Source organism: Aythya marila (assembly GCF_965140915.1).
Source record: "Aythya marila genome assembly, chromosome: 4".
In the NCBI taxonomy this organism is placed as follows: domain Eukaryota; kingdom Metazoa; phylum Chordata; class Aves; order Anseriformes; family Anatidae; genus Aythya; species Aythya marila.
The window spans coordinates 76,254,645-76,273,158 of record NC_139045.1 but is presented as its reverse complement, the minus strand read 5'-3'; the positions used below and the strand labels follow the sequence as shown (position 1 = coordinate 76,273,158).

The window sequence follows — 18,514 nt, the reverse complement described above, 5'->3', positions numbered from 1 at the left end:
TCCCTTCCAGCTCGGGGTGCTCTGTCATTGTATTCTGTCATTCTGTGTCGCTCTCAGAGCTCCTGCTCTGAAATTGTGCCATAGCAGAGGGATCTCACCTCCCGTTTAAGCCAAAATGTGCAAAAAGGGTGCGTTTCTAGCCCTAGCAGTAACAGGGAGGAGCTGGAAAACCTGGGTCTGTATGGGCATCCGAAATCCTCTTTGGGTGGACGGGTTCCTCGTGGGTCAGAGCCGTGGCTGGTGTCTGAAGGGAGCTCCCCGTCCCTCTGCTGCCTTGCAGGGTGCGGACGAGTTCATGGGGCGCTGCGTGTGCAAGCCCAGCCTGCAGCGCTCGCCACGGCTCTCCTGGTACCCGGTCAGCAAGGGCAGCAGGAGCGTCGGGGAGCTGCTGGCGTCCTTCGAGCTGATTCAGAGGGAGAAGGTGAGCTCCCCGTCCTGCTCTGACTGCAGTTTTGGCTTCTTCCCTCTGTGTCTCAGCACTTTCCCAGCCTTCGCTCGGTGCTGTTACCCCCGCTGGGCTCAGCGCCTCTCCGGGTGCCCCTCCGCAGCTTCCAGAGCACTGGGAAGAGGCTTGGTGCTGGATCCAAGCCTTGGGGTGTTGGTTTGGGAGGTGCTGCGTCCATCCAGCCAGCCTGGCCAGGCTCACTTTGCTCTGAGCCTTGGCACCTCTGCGCTGCGGGAGGAGCCCAGAGCATCCAGCCCCAGCTCGCTGCCCTTTGCTCAGAGCAGAGTTAATTTCCGGAGGGGATTTACGAGAGCTGCGGTGGGCGGTTGCTGCTGCAGCAAGCTGCCCAGCTCTGCTGGCTGCTCACCTAACGAGCCGCAGGGGATGCAGGCTGCACCGCGGAGCCAGCCCGGGCTGGAGAGGCTGCTCTTCGTGCCCCGTGCGCTCTCGTTCCCTTTCCACCTTTTTCATCCCTTGCTTTTCCACTGGCTGCAGCCCAGCTCTGCCTCCGTGCCAAGGGAAGTGGATGGGAGCCTCCATCTGCCCCTCCTGCTTCCCCTTCCCGGCCCCCAGGTGCTAATTGGGAACGGGGTCCTGCAGCTCCCTCCTCTCTCCCTGCCATGTGGGTCCCAGCGCTGCTCCTGCACGCTGCTGCTGCTGCCGGGGATGTGCTGGGGCTACTGGGGGGACCGGGGATGTGCCCACATGGGGATGCTGACATCGGCCATACACCAATTCTGGCTGCATGGAGCTGGGCAGGTTGGCAGCCACCGGTGGAATACGGGAGCTGATGTCCAGGGGAGGTGGTGAGGGGATGCTGTGTGCCACCGGGGAGGTTTCTGCTGCCAGGATGGGGCCAAGTCATCTGCACGCTGCCTCTGCTGCCTCCTCACCCCATGCAGACACTGCAGGACTGGGTGGGAGAGATTTTGGTTCTGTGCAAGGACCTCGCTTGATCCCAGCCAAAGGCAGCCTGGTGGAGGCAGAGCCCAGCTCCAAAACGTTTCTCATCTCCAGGAGTGCAAACGACAATTGTGTGTTTTTCTTCTCCACAGCCGGCTGTCCATCACATCCCTGGCTTCGAGGTAATGCCTCCCTCCTGCTTGTAACTCCTCAGCCCTTCACCTCCAACTGTCCCCTGCCCTCCCCTGCCCCAAAGAGCTGCTGGGTCTCAGCAGATGTATTCCTGCCCTGAGAAAATTCAGCATTTCCATTGCAAAGAGCTGTGCTTCCCAGCACGCTTCCTACCCAAAAGCCCAGCGAAGGCATTAACTGATGCTGGCCTTTTGAAGGTTTTAAGTCACCTCCACTGATTTCTTACACTGAGCCGGGGAGGCAGAGATTTGGACAGCATCCTTTTCCCATTTGGCTATCAGCTGCATTTTAAAAGTCCTAAAAGCTTATGGTTTTGAGCTGTTCTAACTCGACTTTCTGTCTCTTCTCCAAACAGAACGAGCTCTCCTCCAGTCTGGATGAGGTGAGTCTGGAAGATTTTTTTATCTCCACGTCTTGGAAATTGTTACAATCCACAGGGCAGGCACTTTTCAGATGGGTCAAAGTCATTGCATCGGGATTTTAGTAACGAGTGGTGACCAGCAGGACGGGTGGATGGCTCTGCCTGTAACTCAAAAAGGGCTCCCAAGGCAGGGCACGTCGGGTGGTATTTAATTAACCTTTGTGGGGTGTGTGTGCATGAGGTCTGCTGATGTTCCACCTGGCCAAACAAAGCATGTGAAAGCCCAAATGCTGCGCTGACCTCTCACTGGACCTCAGCTGGAATCCCACCCTGAAAAGCTTGCAGCTTTTTTGGGGGGAATTCACCATGAATTGTGGCATGTGCTGGTGTGTTCCGTGTGCTCTACACGAAATACAGACAAAGCTGTACACCCTGCAGAGCCCATCGCTGGCTGAACTGAGCACTGCCAGGGTGGGCTGGCGTCTTGGAAAGCCCAAGGCAGGGAGCTGAACGAGGGCACCACGCTCTGAGTGCTGTGGTGGCCCTAGGAGCCAGGTAACCCCCAAATCTGATGCGATGAGGAATCTGGGGCATGGGAAGAGCTTGGCCACCCTCTGAAGGATTGGATGGCATGAACACATCTTTGAAAAATCAGTTTCTTCCACCCAAAGTGGAAGTTTCTTCCATGGTTTCTTCCATCAGCTGTTCCTGGTGGTGCGGGAGGGCTCGTCTTCGTGCTCCACGTGTGCTGAGGTGGCTGAGCTCGTGTAAACGTAACCATCTCTCTGCTCTTTCTCCTCCATTTCTTGCCACTGCCATTTCTGGACTGGGCACTCCACAGCTCTGCACCCCCGCCTTGTTCTACGAGGGGCTCCTTCAATGGGTACCTTTTATGCTCGGACACTCGGCTCCCCTCTGTTCCTTTGCCTCTGCCCAGAAAGCAAATCCAGACGCAGCCTGGCCTCACCCCCTGCCCTGCAGGAGCCCCCTCCAAACCAGGTCCCTCAGGTTGCATCCCAAAGAGCAATGCCAAGAGCCCCCGGGGGCAGCCAGGCTCATGCACACCTCAAATTTGGGTTCATGGCTGGATGGCCTGGCTGGATGGCCAGGCTGGCACCAGACCTTCTCCTGCCTTTCTGTTTGGTGGAAGCGGGAGCAGCCCTTTTAGGACGTATCCCCTCCACGCACTGGGATTTAGCTTTAACCTTGAATTGCTCAAACAGGGAGAAGTTGCCAGTCATTGTTTCAGCTGGGCTGAGCCGCGTGGATTTTCGCTCACCTCTCTTCTATCACCATGTGAAAGGCAGGGTTGGACGAGGTGGCCTCTGGAGCTCCCTTCCACTCTGATTCCCCCCAGCTTGGCCCCACTCAAAAAAATTCAGCTTCCAGCTGCCCCCACAGGCCTTTGCATGGATGTCTTGTCCTTCTTGTTGTGTCTGGAAGTTGCTTGTTCCCTACTATCACCCTGAATCCTCCAAGGTGCCTCCCTGTGCTGGCTCATCCCCAGGACCCTTCCCCTTTTCTGTCCCAGCTGGTGAAACCTCTGATGCTCCAGCAGCGATCTGGGAGAGGCACAGCCCCAGCTGGAGGCATCGCAGTGCTGGGAGCCAGCCGGGTGCTGTTGCTGGCAAAGCTGCTGGTGGACCCTGCTGATGCGGCAAGCAGGAGCTCTTTCCCCAAGGCTTTCCCCTTTTCCCTTATGGATTTGCCAGAGGACAGGAAAATTGAAATAATCCTTAGTCCCATGGCTATGAGGAAATGCAACACATGGCATTTGTGCCCGTGGAAATTTAGAGGGGAAAAGCACTCCCTTTTGGGGAACAGACATCATATTTTGAGCCTTCCTCAGGGCTTGGAGATGGGCTGACTTCTCCAGCTGTGTCTCCGGTGAGCAGCTAAAATGCAACTTAAGCACAATTAAAGATAGAAACAATTTTATTATTATTATTATTTTTTTCACCGGGCAAGGACAGGCTGAGGCTTGTCCTGTTTCAGCCCCTGCTTGGGCACCTTGATGTGCTCTACGTGCAGTGTGTGACAAATGAACCTGGGGACAGCTCTCCAAGGGCCGTGCCGTCCATCCTGCCACCCCAAGCCTGACCCAGTACACAAAATTCAATTCAGCAGCCAGCAGCAGCTGCCACTGCAAAGCAGAGCTTAACATCTGGTACATCCAGCATGCCACCGTGGAAAACCCCTTTGTAGAGCAGTCATCTGCACATGCACATAAACCCCAACCAGTCCCATACTTGAAATGCATACACGCTTAATTTAATGCAATAATGCTTCAGCCTGAAAAGGATGCCGCTCTCCTAAATTGGTTCCAACTGCCCTTGGTTGAGGGATGCGTTTTTAGAGGTTTTGCTTTCATTCCTGCCTTTTCGGTGAGTCTGAACTCAAAGGTCCAGGTCAAGAAGAACCCAAACCCTGGAAGGGCTCTGAGCCCATCCTCCGTCAGCAGCCAGGGAAATCTGGCTCCCTCCTTCCTCCTCTCTGAAGGCAAATTTTGGGTCCCTCGCCTGCTGTCCGGACTTGGTCTCAATCCTCCTTCTGCCAGCACCTGAGCCCTGTCCTGGTGCCTGCATCATTCTCTTATGGGATCTTAAATCTTATCACAAAAGTCCCCACAAAAACATACTTTTTAGTGCTGACTTGGGGTTACTTCTGCCATTAGTATCCCGGGAGTACTTTATATCCAACCACTTTCAGTATTAATTCAGAACTGCCCTATTGTAGGGACAGCTGATGGGCAACAAGTGGGCATTCCCATGAACCTTTACATTTACCAGAGCAGATGGACTGTTGGGGATTCGTAGGGTTAGTAATTAATTAGTTTAGCATCAGCCATGTAGCTCTGTAAACTGTGCTTTTAGCGAGTTGGTGGTATTCCTTTATTATTATAAAAAACAGATACATATTTTCTCAAATTCCTTAGAATCCAACAGCACCAGTGGGATCAGGGCCGTGCTGTGTTAGGATAAAAGGCAGCCCTAGCTCAGGAAAGCTTCCGATTCCCTCAAAAGAAGATACAAGGTGGGAACACAGATGCAGAAGAATAACATAAATTTATACGTCGCACACAACACAGCAATAAAAATCCCGTGCTTTCAGGCCTTGAGAGGTGGCAGAGGTGTTTTACTTTGAATAACAACCTCTGCTGGTTGGACTTTGTGGTCGTGAAGGTCTTTCCCAGCCCAAATTGTGTGATTGTGTCGTGTGCCCCTTCTTGCAGCGGGGGTGATGCCAGCCTGCGTCCCATCGTGCTGTGCCCGTGGGGCTGTGTGCTCACTGCAGGGAGCTAACTCCAACTCCACTAATTCTCCCCCTGCTGCTGCTTCATCCTCTCTCCATCCCTCCCCATAACCACCTCACCGTCAGCCTGGGCTGGGATAGATGTGCTTTCATCTCCTCCTCCCCCAGAGGAGACTGTGCCTCGTTTGGGGGCAGGAGATGCCTCTCAGTTCCCTTCAGTTCTCCCAAGCAAGAGGCGCTTGGTCTTTCCTGGGGTCAGATTAAAGGGAGGTGATGGGGCTGGTGCCCCCCCTGACCCTATTACCCTTCCACCCCACAGTCTGCAGACTCCGACCTGCCGTACCCGCCGCCCCAGCGGGAGCCCAACATCTACATGGTGCCCCAGGGCATCAAGCCGGTCCTGCAGCGCACGGCCATCGAGGTGAGTGGTGGGGAGCACACAGGGGTGAGACCCAAAAATGGGAGCTGAGAAGACCTGGTGGGCACAGGGTCCAGCCAGCGCCGTTTTTTCTGCCTTCTCCTCGCAGCACCTGGAGGATTTGGCTCTTCCTCGCGGTGGGCCAACCTTTGGGTTTGCCTCCCTTTGCTGAGAAGCTGGGGGCAGACCCAGAGGGATGAGTTTGGCTCAGTCTTGTTAGAAATGGCTCAGTCTTCAAAATAGGATTCAATAAAAAAAATAGGATTTATTAAAAGAATAGAGGTAAGCAAACAGCGTTGGGTGCACCGGGAGTCTCCGCTCCACCAGGACGCACACCAGTTACATCAAGCAGCTGATTTTTTTTGCTCCTAGACTAATACATATTCATTACTAACACTTCACGAGTAATTAAAACATTCCTCACCAGCCATTCACAGGGACAGTCACACCTATAGCCGTGTTAAGTTAATCTCGAAGAAGACAGAAAAAAAAGGCTGTAACTGTTAGAAATAGAAGTCCGGAATAACAAAAGCAAACAGGTTCATAAATTTGAGGAGTATTTTCTGAAGGCTTGATAAATGGACTAGAATGAGGGGGAGACTGGGACGCACTGCCTCTGTGGTTCAAGAATTAAATTGCCAGTGCAGGGCGCAGAGGCAGACAGGACTGTTCTTTATGGACACGAATTGTTAAAACATTCCTAACAGCCTTGTCCTCCCGTTCCTCTCACCCTGCAGATCCTGGCCTGGGGGCTGAGGAACCTGAAGAGCTACCAGCTGGCCAGCGTCACCTCGCCCAGCCTGCTGGTGGAGTGCGGCGGGCAGCTCGTGCAGTCCTGCGTCATCAAGAACGTCAAGAAGAACCCCAACTTTGACGTCTGCGTGCTCTTCATGGAGGTGGTGAGGACCTCGGCCCCACGGGGTCATCGTCATCATCGGGAAGGGACCTCTGAGGACCTATAAAACACCCCTGGGCTCGAGCTGATTCTGCCCTGCTCAGCCTCGCCTCCCTTTGGGCAGTTTTGGGGTGGGTGCTGTGCGTAGTGACGTGTTCCCCCTCGTCTCTTCCCGCAGCGTTTGCCCAGCGAGAGCCTGTACAGCCCCCCCATCATCATCAAAATCATCGACAACCGGCCCTTCGGCCGCAGGCCCGTGGTGGGGCAGTGCACCATCCGCTCGCTGGAGGACTTCTACTGCGACCCCTACCACGAGGAGGCCGACGGGCCCCAGGAGCACGCAGGTACCCGTGGTGCCAAGCCCACCGCCGGCTGCCCCCCTCACCCTGCCCCAGGAGGAGCTGAGGGTGGCTGTGTGTGTGGGTTTTAGCTCAACACGGCTGTAAAAGGCCTGGGAGGTGCCGAGGAAGAGTCTGGCTCTGGGGTTTGTTGGTGGGTTGTGTCATGGCCAAGCCCCATGGATGTGAGCTTTGGGTGGTGCGAGGGCTCTGGGCATGGCCGAGGCTGCTCCTGGAGCCAGATCTGGAGGTGGTTTGGTTCTGGGGTCCGTAGCAGCTGGGTGTCCTGCTCATGCCCATGCTGGCTCCGATTGCAGATGACGTGAGCCTCACGCCCAGGGACGACGTCCTCATTGACATCGATGACAAAGAGCCCCTTCTTCCTGCCCAGGTATGGGAAATGTTGCCACATTTTCTTATTTTGCAAGTATTTTTACGTGGGGGGACTTGTCTGGGTGCAGGGCTGGGCAGAGATCAGTGCAAATGTGGGGTCATGGTTGGTCGTTGCCTTCTTTTCCCCAATGTTGCTCGTTGTTTGCAGCTCTGGTTTCTTGGCCGAGGGCTGTGGTGGGTACTGGGGCTGCTGGATGGCAACTGGATGTGCTTGAGCTGAGCTGATGAAGGAGAAACGTGTTGCTGCTGTTGCAGAAAGCAAATTTGGGCATGCCGTGAGTCTGGGGGCTGCAGGACACCCACCTCCCTCTGCCTGCAGCTGTGCCCTACAGGTTGGCCTTGTAGGTCGTGCCACCGGGGCTGCTCTTGCTCCTTCCTAAAGTGTTCCTGGCAATATCTGGCCACACTGGTGGCACTGGTGCTGCTGGTGCTTCGCATTTTCTCATGCAGCTGTGTCCTTTTTGAGGCAGAGACCTCTCAGGGCCAGCGTGTGCCTTGATGCACCGAGCCAGTGGGGACCCAACAGAGGGTCTGGAAACCCTGGCCCGACTGCACAAGTGTCACTGGGAGGGAAAAGCAGCTCCAGAGAGAAAATACAGCTGACGGCCTGATTGCCTTTCCGTGTCCTTGCCGTTGGTGGATTTGTCTTGACTGTTTACAGTTGTGCTTCATCTTTGTATCAGCAAAGTAACTGGAGCATGTCTGCAAAAATCACGGCGAAACGAGGCTTGGAACGGGAACCTGCGCTGCTACAAATAAAAAAGCAACACCTTTTCTAGCCCAGTGCAGAAAGCACTTGACAGAAAAGCGAGGGCATCGCCGAACAGCACGGGCAGGAGGGCTGGGACATGGCGCATGGCTTTACCCCTGGTTTGCTGGGTGATGCCGGGCAAAAGATGCTGCTTTGTGGCACGAGGAGGTGACGTGGAGAGGGCATTGGTGGCCTTGGCAGGGTTTCAGGAGGCTGCTTGCCCTCAGCCATGCCCTGGGCTGGTGGCAGCAGGGGGATGTTGGTGGCATTTGTGGCACGGACCTGGTGCTGCAGATAGGGTGATGATGGTCGGTGTGGTAGCTGCAGTTCTGGAGAGCTGTGATGACATCAGTTCTGATTTTTTAACAGCAAAATCTACCCGGATTTCATTTTAGATGGATTATTTTTTTCCTGGTGTGTTCTGAAATCTATCGTTTACCTTTTATTTTCTCTTCTCTGAGGGAGCCGGGGCTGCTCAGCCTGCAAAGACACCTGCAAACTCCCCAGAGAGAATTGTGATTCCCTCTGGGAACCTCTGTTTTTGCCCCAAAGATCCTTTGTGAGCTTGGGTGGGCACAGCGGGGGCTGCAGAGGGTGCTGACCCCCCTGCATCCAGCTGGGGACCCCCATACCAGGTCCCTCCCTTGGCCAATTCTTGCAGCACGTTGCTGCTCTGCGGGTGGGGGGCTCCCAGCTTGCACCATCCCCTCCTCTGCTGGTGTCCGGGTGGCACAGGGCAGCACCCCAGGGTGCCCCCACCCACAGCACAGCACCAGGGGTTCCCCTGCTCTGCCATGCCCACCAGCGCCCAGACTGCCCTGATCAGATCGCGTGGGTTTTTAACAAAAAGGCACCTCTTTTTCAATGATTTCATGGATTTTTCTTTTATTTGGAGGCTTTCCTCGCTTTATTTTCTAGGGGGGAGAAATCAAGAATGGCTTTCGTGTTAATTTTGCTGCAGTTCATTCTCTTACAGTCTCCCCCCCTGAGACCCATTCGCTGTTTTCCTGTTTTCCCCAAATTTTGTTGCACCTGGAGGCGAGGGCAAGGAAGAAAGAGAAATGCAGGGCTCACGCTCTTCAATTTGCACGCCAAAAATGGCACCATTTCAAGTTTCTTTTGGCTTCCATGGCTTTTATTGCAGTTAGCTTGGATAAGAAAATGAAAAAAAATCACCTTTACGGGGGGAACAACCCGAGGCATGGCCCTGGGGGTGCATCCCTGATGGGAAATTTGTGCGTTTTCTATCCACAATCATGGGAAATCACCCTTTCCCTAGCTCTGATGTTCTTCCCTGAGACCTTAGGGTGCTGCTTGTCCCGGAGGAGACCCCCCACACCATGGATCAACGTTTCATCCTCAGCACAGCGGGCTCTCTGTCCTCTCCTTGCCTTGGAAATTAGGGGCACCGCTGTGTCTGCAGCAGGGTGGGACCCAGCACGGGGACCTTGTGTGCTCCGTGTCGGGTCTGCTGGGAGGAAACGAGGTTTCCTACCAATCTGGAGGCAAAAGGCATTTCTAGAAGGTGACAACCAGAAGGTGGGGTGCCCATCAGGGCTGGTGGCTGTGCCCACATCTTCCTGCAGTGTTGGTCCCTCTCTGGGTGCTGCCAGAGCCACGGGCGAGGAGTGCAGCGGTGAGGTTGTGGGGTACAGGAGCAGGTGACAACGGGTCCTCTGGGGGGCTCCCATGGCTTTTCCATGGGCTGGGTGTTCAATAAGGGCGTTCAGCCCTTCCTAGGTGACCCCGGGCACCCTCTGCTGCTTGCTGTGTGCTCCCCGGGCAGCTTTTGGCTGCGCAGAAATAAATCTGTCCGTAAAAAAAACGCGGCACACCTCCACATCCCAGCATCCAGGCCTCTTCACTGCAGGTCTCCCGGTTTGCTCGCTGCTCCCACAGTTAGCAAAGGCATCCAGGAGGGCATTTCTGGGCGGTGGGTGCAGGGGATGGGATGGAAGTGAAGGACCCAAGCACCAAGAAGGGCTGTGGTGGCACCGGTGAGGCACTGAGCCGAGGTCCCTCAGCTGGGGTGTGCAAAGCAAAGTGAGGTGAGCTCTTGCTCGTGCTTAACTTCCCTTTAACCAAAATAAACGACAGCACTGCGTTATACCGTTATTATTTATTTTTTTAATTTCCAGCAAAGGTCAGAAATGTCTCCCTAGCAGTGTCCCCAGGCCTGGAGGCAGAGCCCTGTTCCCCCAGCACAGCAGCACCTCCTTGCCCAGCCTGCCCTTGCAGAGCCAGCAGTGCAATGCCCTCCTGCTCCTGTGTGTTAGCAGGAGATTTTCATTATCATTCCAGCTGTGTGGGCTCAGGCAGGCTTTATTTTGGGACCCCTGCGGCTCCACAATAGCTGCCTCATGCCCTGGGGCACTTCTGAGCCCACCAAAAGCATCTGAGCCTCGGCGCAGCCCTGGGGCAGGTCAGAGCGGAGGCAGGCAGAGGGAGGTGGCAATGCCAAAACGCTCTTTTTCAGCATTTTCAAAGTGCAAAACTTTGGCACTTCTTCACTGAAACAAACATTTCAGCAACAAAACACCCTGCCACGAATCCGATTGCTCCGGCTGACCCCAGATGGCTTCTCCTCTGTTTGTTTGTTTGTCTTTCAATCCTGCCCTTTGTTTGCAGGCAGGGGAGGAGGCGGCTCGTTCCTGGAAAGCCAGAGCAGAATTCCCACCATCTCCCTCCCCCAGCCTCCAAATCCTGGCCCTGGCCGCCGTCCCTCCCCGTGCCCACCCCTGCTGGTGTCGGAGGTTGGGTGAGCCACGTGCTGGTGGTCTGGCACCCGTGGGACTTCTCCTGGGGACGGTTCCTGGGACCCCTGCCCGTGGTCCTTTTAGCACCGTGACCTTGGCCACGGGAGCTGCCCGTGCATGTGTGCATGGGTGTGCTGCGTGGGGCTCCAGAGCCTCTCCCCATCCCTGCCAAGCCTGGCCCCGGTCCCTCCCCTGATGGATGAGGGGAACAAAGGATCACTTTGTTGTCCTCCTCCGAAAGAGAGCAAACAAACAGACACAAAACCCCTCCGTGCCTGGGCCGCCATCCGCCTCCTCCAAGCGGGGTGGGCAGTTCAGCCCGAGGTCTGTCTAAAACACGGCTGTGCACACGTGAACTGGGAGGAACAACGCAAAGAAAAGCTCCCAGGACTCACAGAGAGGCAGTTTTTCTGCAACAAAAGTCTCCCAGGTTCTTCCTTTCGGGTTTGCCCCTCTGTGGGATGCGCACGCAGCTTGGTTGTGCAAGCGCTGAGCGTGCACACACAGCTGGGGCTCCTTGCGTGCCTCTTGTCCTTGGTGCTCTTCTCCTGGGTCCCAAACCCTGAGGTCCACCTGCAGAGCTTCTTTCTTTTTGATAAAAGCCATGAAATTGTCATCACCTGCACCAGCCTCTGCCGGGCTCCCATTTTAATGGGAAGTGAGCTCAGAGAAATCTTTCCCCCCGTGGAGCAGCTGTAAATTCAGCATCTTCTGCTTGACCCGAGCTCTGCTGGTCAAGATCAACACCCGGCCCCAGCCCTGCCTCCAGGACGGGTCTCCAGCAGCCTCAGGTGCTCTGAAGGCTGCAGCCAGGGCTTGGGGCTCCCAAAATCACCTTGAAGGAAACTTGTTCAGCTGCAGGACGAGCTGCACCTGTGCTGGGTGTTTTGTTGGTACCAGACCTCAGTCCCGAGCTCCCCCAGCCCCGCTGCCCCCCTTTTGGCTCCAGGTGACCCCAGCCCTCGGTGTCTGCATCAGGAGATGCTCTCCTGTCCCAGGACACATGGACAGCTTAGCTTTCCCTCGTGGCTTTTTTATATCATGTTTTTTTGCTGCAGTTTCCAGCCAAAGACTGGGATAACCCCTTGCTTGCACCCATCCAAACCCTGTCCCACTGGAGGAACATTAACGAGTGCTGTAACGAGTGCTGCTGGGGGTGCTTGGTCCGGGGACGGGGAGGGAAGGTGGAACATGTTGGGTTCAATCCTTTAATTTCTCCTGAAATGTGCTTTTGCTGATGTTTGTTGACCATTGTTTCTCTAACCCCACTGACAACCAACCATTTTAATTTGTAGCTTGCGGAGGGTTTGACCAGCTCAGCACTAATTAACATGCCAGCTTCTCGGTCCGAACCTCATGTAGGTATTGCTTCGTTTCTAACTTAATTGCTCGATTAATTGTTTTAATGAACGGTACATTTATATATGTATATATATTTAAAGATCTGCCAACAGGGGTGTTTCTTTCAGCGAAGGATCCCCCTGCTGTCCCAGGAGCAGGGCAGATTCCCCTGCTTTGTCACCCCAAGGCAAGGAGGCTGGGAGGCAGGATCCTGCACGAGGTCGGGGTCTTTCCCTGCAGGAAGGCTTCAGCTTGTTGGTAGGGTCGGTCAGCAGCCCAGTCTTGGTCCATCAGGTGTGCAGGATGGTGCCCTCAAAGCACGGTGACGGGGCAAATAGGGACGGATTCCTCCTTGCACAGCTTCTCCTGCTCCCTTTATGTGCAATTCCCGAGCAAACCAGGCTCTGGGGATGTGAGAAGTGCAGCGAGGCTGCTTTGCCTTCTTAGAGCTGACAGCACAGGGGAGCAATTTTTTTCCAAGGGTGGAAAAAAAAGCTGAAAAGAGCAAAATCCAAGCTAGGAGAACACCTGGGGTAAGAGTTGGGTTGCAGCTTCCCATGGCAACTCTACCTTTTGCATGCAGAAGCCCCCCCAGGGGCACCTTGGTAGGTCTGGCACAGGGTTGGAGGCACGTTGACCTCCGGGCTGGCTCTCCATACAGTACAGACGGGTGCTTTGTTGGCCCCACGTGCACCCCTCCTGCACCCTGGACTCTCTCTGTGCCCTCCAAATGCTGCTCACTGCAGTGGCTCCCTTTGTGGTGCAGAGGGTGGCAGTGCTGGATGCCGAGCCTGGAAACAAAAGGTCCATAAATAGCCTCCCCCCCTCCCCGTTCATCAGCATTTTTAATTTACACGAATATGTTTTTATTTTACTTCAAATAAAAATTCGCAGGAGGAAAAAAAAAAAAAAAAAGCTGCAAACCATTAATTTAAAATAAAAGCTACGGAATATTAGGCAGTAATAAGCCCCTTCTCCTGGCCTGCACCAGGACCCTCCAAGGCTGTGATTAAATGCAATAAAGCTCGTGTTGTAGGGAGCAGCTGACGTTCCCGGGGGAGCCGCGCCACCGAGGCGTCCCGTGCGCCTTCCTTCCTGGCTCCTTCTCCTTTACGGCCGGGGATCTTCGCACGAAAGCAGCATCTTCTGTGGCTGCAGAACGAGGCATAGGGACTGCAGCTGCTTAAATGCTGGGAAAAAAAAAAAAAAAAGCTTTTATGGCCAAAATTTGCAGCCTGGTGTGGAGCGTGTGAGGGAGCTGACCGCGAGCGTGAACGCCCTGGAGCAGGGGCAGCGTGGTGGGACCGCATGGACCTGCAGCCCAGGCTGCCCAGCCCCTCGCTGTGCTCCTCAGCAGCTTTTTTCCTTCATCTCGAGGGTGTTGCTCAGCTCCTCCCCAGCAGGGTGCCGAGAAAGCCTTGAAAAATCTGAGAAAACCTTGAAAAAAATGAGAAAACCTTGAAAACCCATGAGAAAACCTTGAACCAACCCAGGCACAGCACTGACATCAGCTTGGGGCTGCCAGAGCTGGAGCCTGCCCGAGTGCAAGCCCTGAGCCTGCACTTGTTTGTAGCCAGGTTTGTTCCCCTCCTGATCCCGTCCCTCTTCATGCTCCTGTGGTACAGCCCCATCCAAAGTTTTAGAGTCAGAAAAATCCGAAAATGCTGGGGCTGGAAGGGACCTTAAGGACTGTCTAATTCCCAAAGAGACTGATGACTTCCTAACGCCTCAGAACAAGCCTTTTGGTAAGCTATTTTCCCCTCCCTGTAATTATCCACAAATAATTGTTGGGAGAGCACAGGGGGCTATAGGGTGCCATGGACCGTGGGCAAACAACAAATAAACCTGGTATTTTTTGGGGCAATAGTGGGGTTGGGGGCAGTTTCCACCCCTGGCTTCCTGCCTGGCCTCAGTGCCATCCTTTAAGCTGTCCTGGGCCCTGTTCCCTCATTTGTGCTGTTCAGACGCTGCCGTTTGCATGGTTTAATTTGCTTGCCCGTGCTAATTAACCCGAAACATATTCGGATTTTTGTGGGTTCATTTTATCCAGAAACCCTCATTCTGCCGGCGGGGCTCTGCGGGACTTCGTGCCCCGGGTACCTCTCAGCTGCTCCTTGGGCTGTCCTGGTGCTCCTTCTGAGCAGCACAAATGAGCTGGGTGGGTGAGTGTGGGTGGCAGGAGGTGGGAGCTGGGGGTCCTGGTGTGCAGGAGAGGCGTGGAGCACCCTTTGTAGGACCGTGCGCATCCCTCGGGCTGATGCCCGTGCAGCTCCTGCCTTCCCAGCGGCGCGATGGTCTGGCCAAAGGTCCCCCCTCCAGCCTCAGTGTGCAGGATTTGGGCACTTCACGACCATTCCCAGAGGAGAGGAGCTCACAAGGAGCCCTCGGACGTGGCTGAGCTGCAGCAAGGAGCCTCCACGCTCCCTCACGAAGCGCCACGAGGTGCTTTCTGTGGGTTCCTCGTACCGTTAGTTTGGCTTGCGGTGCCTGGGTTGTAAGAAATACAAATAACCCATCAAATGGCAAGTTAGCGAAGCTAACCCCAGCCAAAAAAAAAAAAAAAAAGAAAAGAAAAAAAAAAAAGAAAGAAGTCAGAATCTGTAAACTATTTGGAATAATTGGTTATTTGCTGTGTTTGCTAGTTCCAAATCAGAGCACATATTTTATGGCTTATCCTGTTACTGTTAGTTGGAAGGGCTCTGGGTGTTGGATGTCTCCAGCTGAAAATGGGTGCCAATAGCCCGTGCTGCAGCCCAGCCTTGCCCCTGGAGTGCTCTGGGTGTCCTTCTCTCTCTCCTGGCCTTCTGTCCACGCCTTGGGGACATCCCCTGGCACTGCCACATCCCCGGTGCAGCACATGGGGTCTGGTCGGGAAGGCTGGTCCTGTCCTTGCCCAGCCCCAGGTGCTTGCTCCTTTGGATTTGAACAGGCTAGGAAACAACAGCAACAAAAACCACACAAAAAACTCACGCCGAAGACAGTTTTGCCCACTTCTGAGCAAAATTAACAGCAGGTGAAAAAAAAGAAAAAAAAGAAAACGGAAAGGTGACACAGCCAGAAATGGGTCATTTCCCTTTTTCCATCTGAGAGTTCACACCGTAAGGGTTAACCGAAGGACGTGCCAAGTCATCTTGCAGCCTCCTGGTGTGGCTGCGTGTGCTTTCCTCCCTCCAGCACTGCAGCAGGTGGGAGCGACCAGCTGGAAGGAGCAGGAGAACCCCAGGGTATCCCAAAACCAGGTCCCTCCCGGGGAACAGGTCAGAGGCTGAGGGCACGGGGAGGTGCTTGGTGTTTTGGTGCCTCGGTGCCCTGCCTGAGCGCACTGGAGCGGATGAGGAGCACTAATGGGATGCTCTCTGAGGCCAAAATGCAGGGTGTCATCTCCTGCAAAAGCAGGGTAGCAGACAGCTTTTTTGGAGGTGCATCCATAAATGCCCAAGCTGTTTCTGCAGGAATCTCCTCATCCCATCTGTGGAGCTTACTCACAGCAGGAAATCTGCCTCCCAGATGTGAGGTGTGAGTGCGCTGGAGACCGAGGCAGTGGCTTAGCTTCTTTAGAGGCAATATTTCTTAGTGCTGTGATTAGCTGTATTCCCACGGGGAAGCCTGTGTAATCATTAGAGACTGTGTAATCATTAGAAGAGCAAAAATGACTATTAGGATTTCAGTTATCCCATGCTTGCTCTGCTCCTGGCTTTGCTGCCTGGCTGTGCCTCAGTTTCCCTACCTGCGAGGTGGCTGAGTTTCACCAGGACCCTTACACAAGCTCTCAGGTTCCCACAGCTCCTTTTGCTCTGGACCAAAATGTCCTTTCCAGTGAGCTTTGTGGGAGCTGGGTTGTGTTGGACAGCCCCAACATCCTCCTGTCCCCATCTGGGGACGCAGCTGGTGCCTGGGCTTGCAGGACGAGGGAACCCAGTGCTGGGGGAGAGAACGGTGCTGGCTGAGCCCCCTGACAAAAACGAGGTCACAGCCAGTGCCTTGCCCCCGTATGGAACAAAATGAGATGGAAAACATCCCGGCAGCCGCCGGGAGGACACAGGTCTGCATGTCGGGGTCTGGAGGAAGGAAGGATTTTAATGCCCTCAATAGCAAAGTGCTTAGCCCCCGGGTAAAAGTCCTACACGGAGATCCGGCACAGCTTAAACCCCGTTGTATCCTCTGGAGGGGACTGCTGCTGGCTCTGCTGAACCCAAGGCCTGATCCAGAAAGCCCTTCAGGCTGTGTCTGAAGAGCCTCCTTGGCTTCAGAGGGATTTGCACACTCGGTTGAAGTTAAGCATGTGTCTGAGTGCTGCTGCTGTGTCCAAGCCACAATTCCAGAAATGCTTAAGAGGGAAGTTGCAGCATGCTGGTGAAGTTCTGGTTTTAAAGGTATTTTTATATATTTTATTTTTTTTTTGGAATCCAACTGTCTTTATTTTTGGAAACGGCCGTGCCTTTGCCCATAAGCCAATCCTGCCTGCAGGGATGCCCTGCTGAAAAGGGCTCTCTGCTGCCCTAAATGCTCACGGAGCTGCTGGGAGACTGCAGGGACGGCCCCGCTCAGGCTCTCTCCTGGTGAAACGGCCACGATTCCTCTTCCACTGCTCCTGGGTTATAAAACAACTTCCCCATTTTAGCAGCAAATGCTGAAGCTGGGCACTTTGGAGCTCGAAGGGGTTTTCTTTTGTCCCTGCACTGAATGGAGAAGGGTCACCACCCTGCCACCAGGCTCAGGGCACTTGGGGTGCAGCTCACATTAGGCTGGTCCCTGTGGGGGCAGCAGGTGGGGGATGTTGATGGGGAGAAAGCAAATCTGGGAAGCATGACTGCAGCTCACCACGGCTGAACGAGCTTCTTTCCCAGCCGAAACTGTAGGCTTTGGTCACTTGGTGTGAAATATGTCCAGCAGTGATGCTCGCCCCTGGGCTGTGCCCTGCTGAAGCCCCAGGGGATCCCCACAAGGCTTGGCGAGGGCACGTGGGGTCCTCGAGGTCCCACCCAGGCTCAGGCACAGCTCTTGGAGCATCCTGCAGGACAAAACTACCAGGGATGCTGCTGGCTAAATGAAATCCCTCAATCAGTTGCTTGCACGCTGGCTTTTCCATTTGAAGGCAAATGAAATAATGTCCTTTGCTATTCACATTCCAGCTGCTCCCCTTGCCTTTTTTTTTTTTTTTTCTTTTTTTTTTTTTTTCTTTTTTCGCTTTTTTAACATCAGTGGAAATCAGCAAAAAAATATCTAACCAAACTCTTTGTCTTGGTGCTGCAGAAGATACCATGGGTAAGTCGTCAGATTAGTTTAAGTGCTTTCCTTGTAACCCGGTACCTGTGGAATGCCGTAATAAAGCCGCGATGGTCAGAGTGTAGCTTTTCAAACAATAAAACGGGAAGCGACGAAAGGCAACATTAAAAAAAAAATAAAAAAGAAGAAGAAAAAGGAGGCAGACGAGGCCTCAGAGTTAATTTATGTAATATTTCTATTAAAAACAATGTCTATTCAAGACAGCAATTTAGAGTCTGCACTGCTGGCTTAAAATATAAATCCAATAAACCTCTATTATGATTCCTCCATTAGGTCAGTGTGATGGAATTTTGTGGACTTCTAAAATAAGACATCATTATTTTTCAGGAATGTTTCATGAATCACAGGCAAAGCCCCTTCATCTTCGCTTGCTTTAAATTTCAGCAATGGTGCTCTTATAAAAGGTATACGTTTTCTGAAGCCAGCAGCCGGCTTTCTTTTCGGAGCAGCATCCCCAGAGCTGAAATCCAGTTTGCACAGCAGATGAGGCAAATGCACCTTAGCAGCATCGTGTCCATGGGTTGTATAAGTTCTACTTATTTCTGCGTGTAGTATCAATGAGAAGAGGGTTATATTCCTCCTGAGAGATGTACAGCACCTGAGGACCATTATTTTAAGTGGAAGTGGCATTTATACATTCATTTTTTTTTGTACAGGTGGGGATGGGGTCTGCTTGGGTGGGGAGCTGGATGGTGCCGCTGGCACTGGTTGTCACTGGGGTTTGCTCGTGGAGGTGTGTGACTTTGGTATCCCCGGCTGCCAGGAGGAAGAATTCATCGACTGGTGGAGCAAATTCTACGCTTCCACGGGAGAGAGGGAAAAATGTGGTTCCTACTTGGAGAAGGGCTTCGACACGCTGAAGGTAAGCGGCCTTGGCTGGCCCTGGCTCACTGGATGGGAACTGTCCATGATGTTTTTCCACTAGCTTTGGGGCGTTATTTATTTATTTAGAGAGTTTAAGGCTTTCTTTCTTCCAAGAAAAAAAATAAATAATTTTCCCCAGAGAGCAGGTAATTTTGTTTTTAAAAGTAGCTGTTTTATTCTGTTTTGAAAAGTTGATTTTCTTTGCAAACTACTGTCTGGTAACTTTCCACTTCGCAGCCTTTAAGTTATTGTCACTTTACTAAGTGGCGGAGGAGATGGGGAGTTGCCACCCTGGAAGGTCTTTGGGAAGAACAAGGAG

General features: G+C 53.6%; 1 protein-coding gene across 9 annotated transcripts in view; it reads left to right on the top strand.

The window, feature by feature from the left end:
* The window catches only part of DYSF (dysferlin), a gene marked incomplete at its 5' end in the record, with an annotated part of 84,071 nt that overhangs the window by 30,103 nt on the left and 35,454 nt on the right, over positions 1-18,514 (top strand). For 4 of the 9 annotated variants that reach the window (XM_082758860.1, XM_082758859.1, XM_082758863.1 and 1 more), the window contains 10 exons: positions 281-421; positions 1,501-1,530; positions 1,896-1,922; positions 2,743-2,784; positions 5,473-5,574; positions 6,309-6,470; positions 6,645-6,810; positions 7,122-7,195; positions 12,000-12,062; positions 18,095-18,193. In XM_082758860.1, the coding sequence (XP_082614986.1) occupies positions 281-421; positions 1,501-1,530; positions 1,896-1,922; positions 2,743-2,784; positions 5,473-5,574; positions 6,309-6,470; positions 6,645-6,810; positions 7,122-7,195; positions 12,000-12,062; positions 18,095-18,193 (906 nt within the window). The remainder of the gene's footprint in view (positions 1-280; positions 422-1,500; positions 1,531-1,895; positions 1,923-2,742; positions 2,785-5,472; positions 5,575-6,308; positions 6,471-6,644; positions 6,811-7,121; positions 7,196-11,999; positions 12,063-18,094; positions 18,194-18,514) is intronic. The other 5 variants (XM_082758867.1, XM_082758866.1, XM_082758864.1 and 2 more) reach the window with 2 other exon arrangements.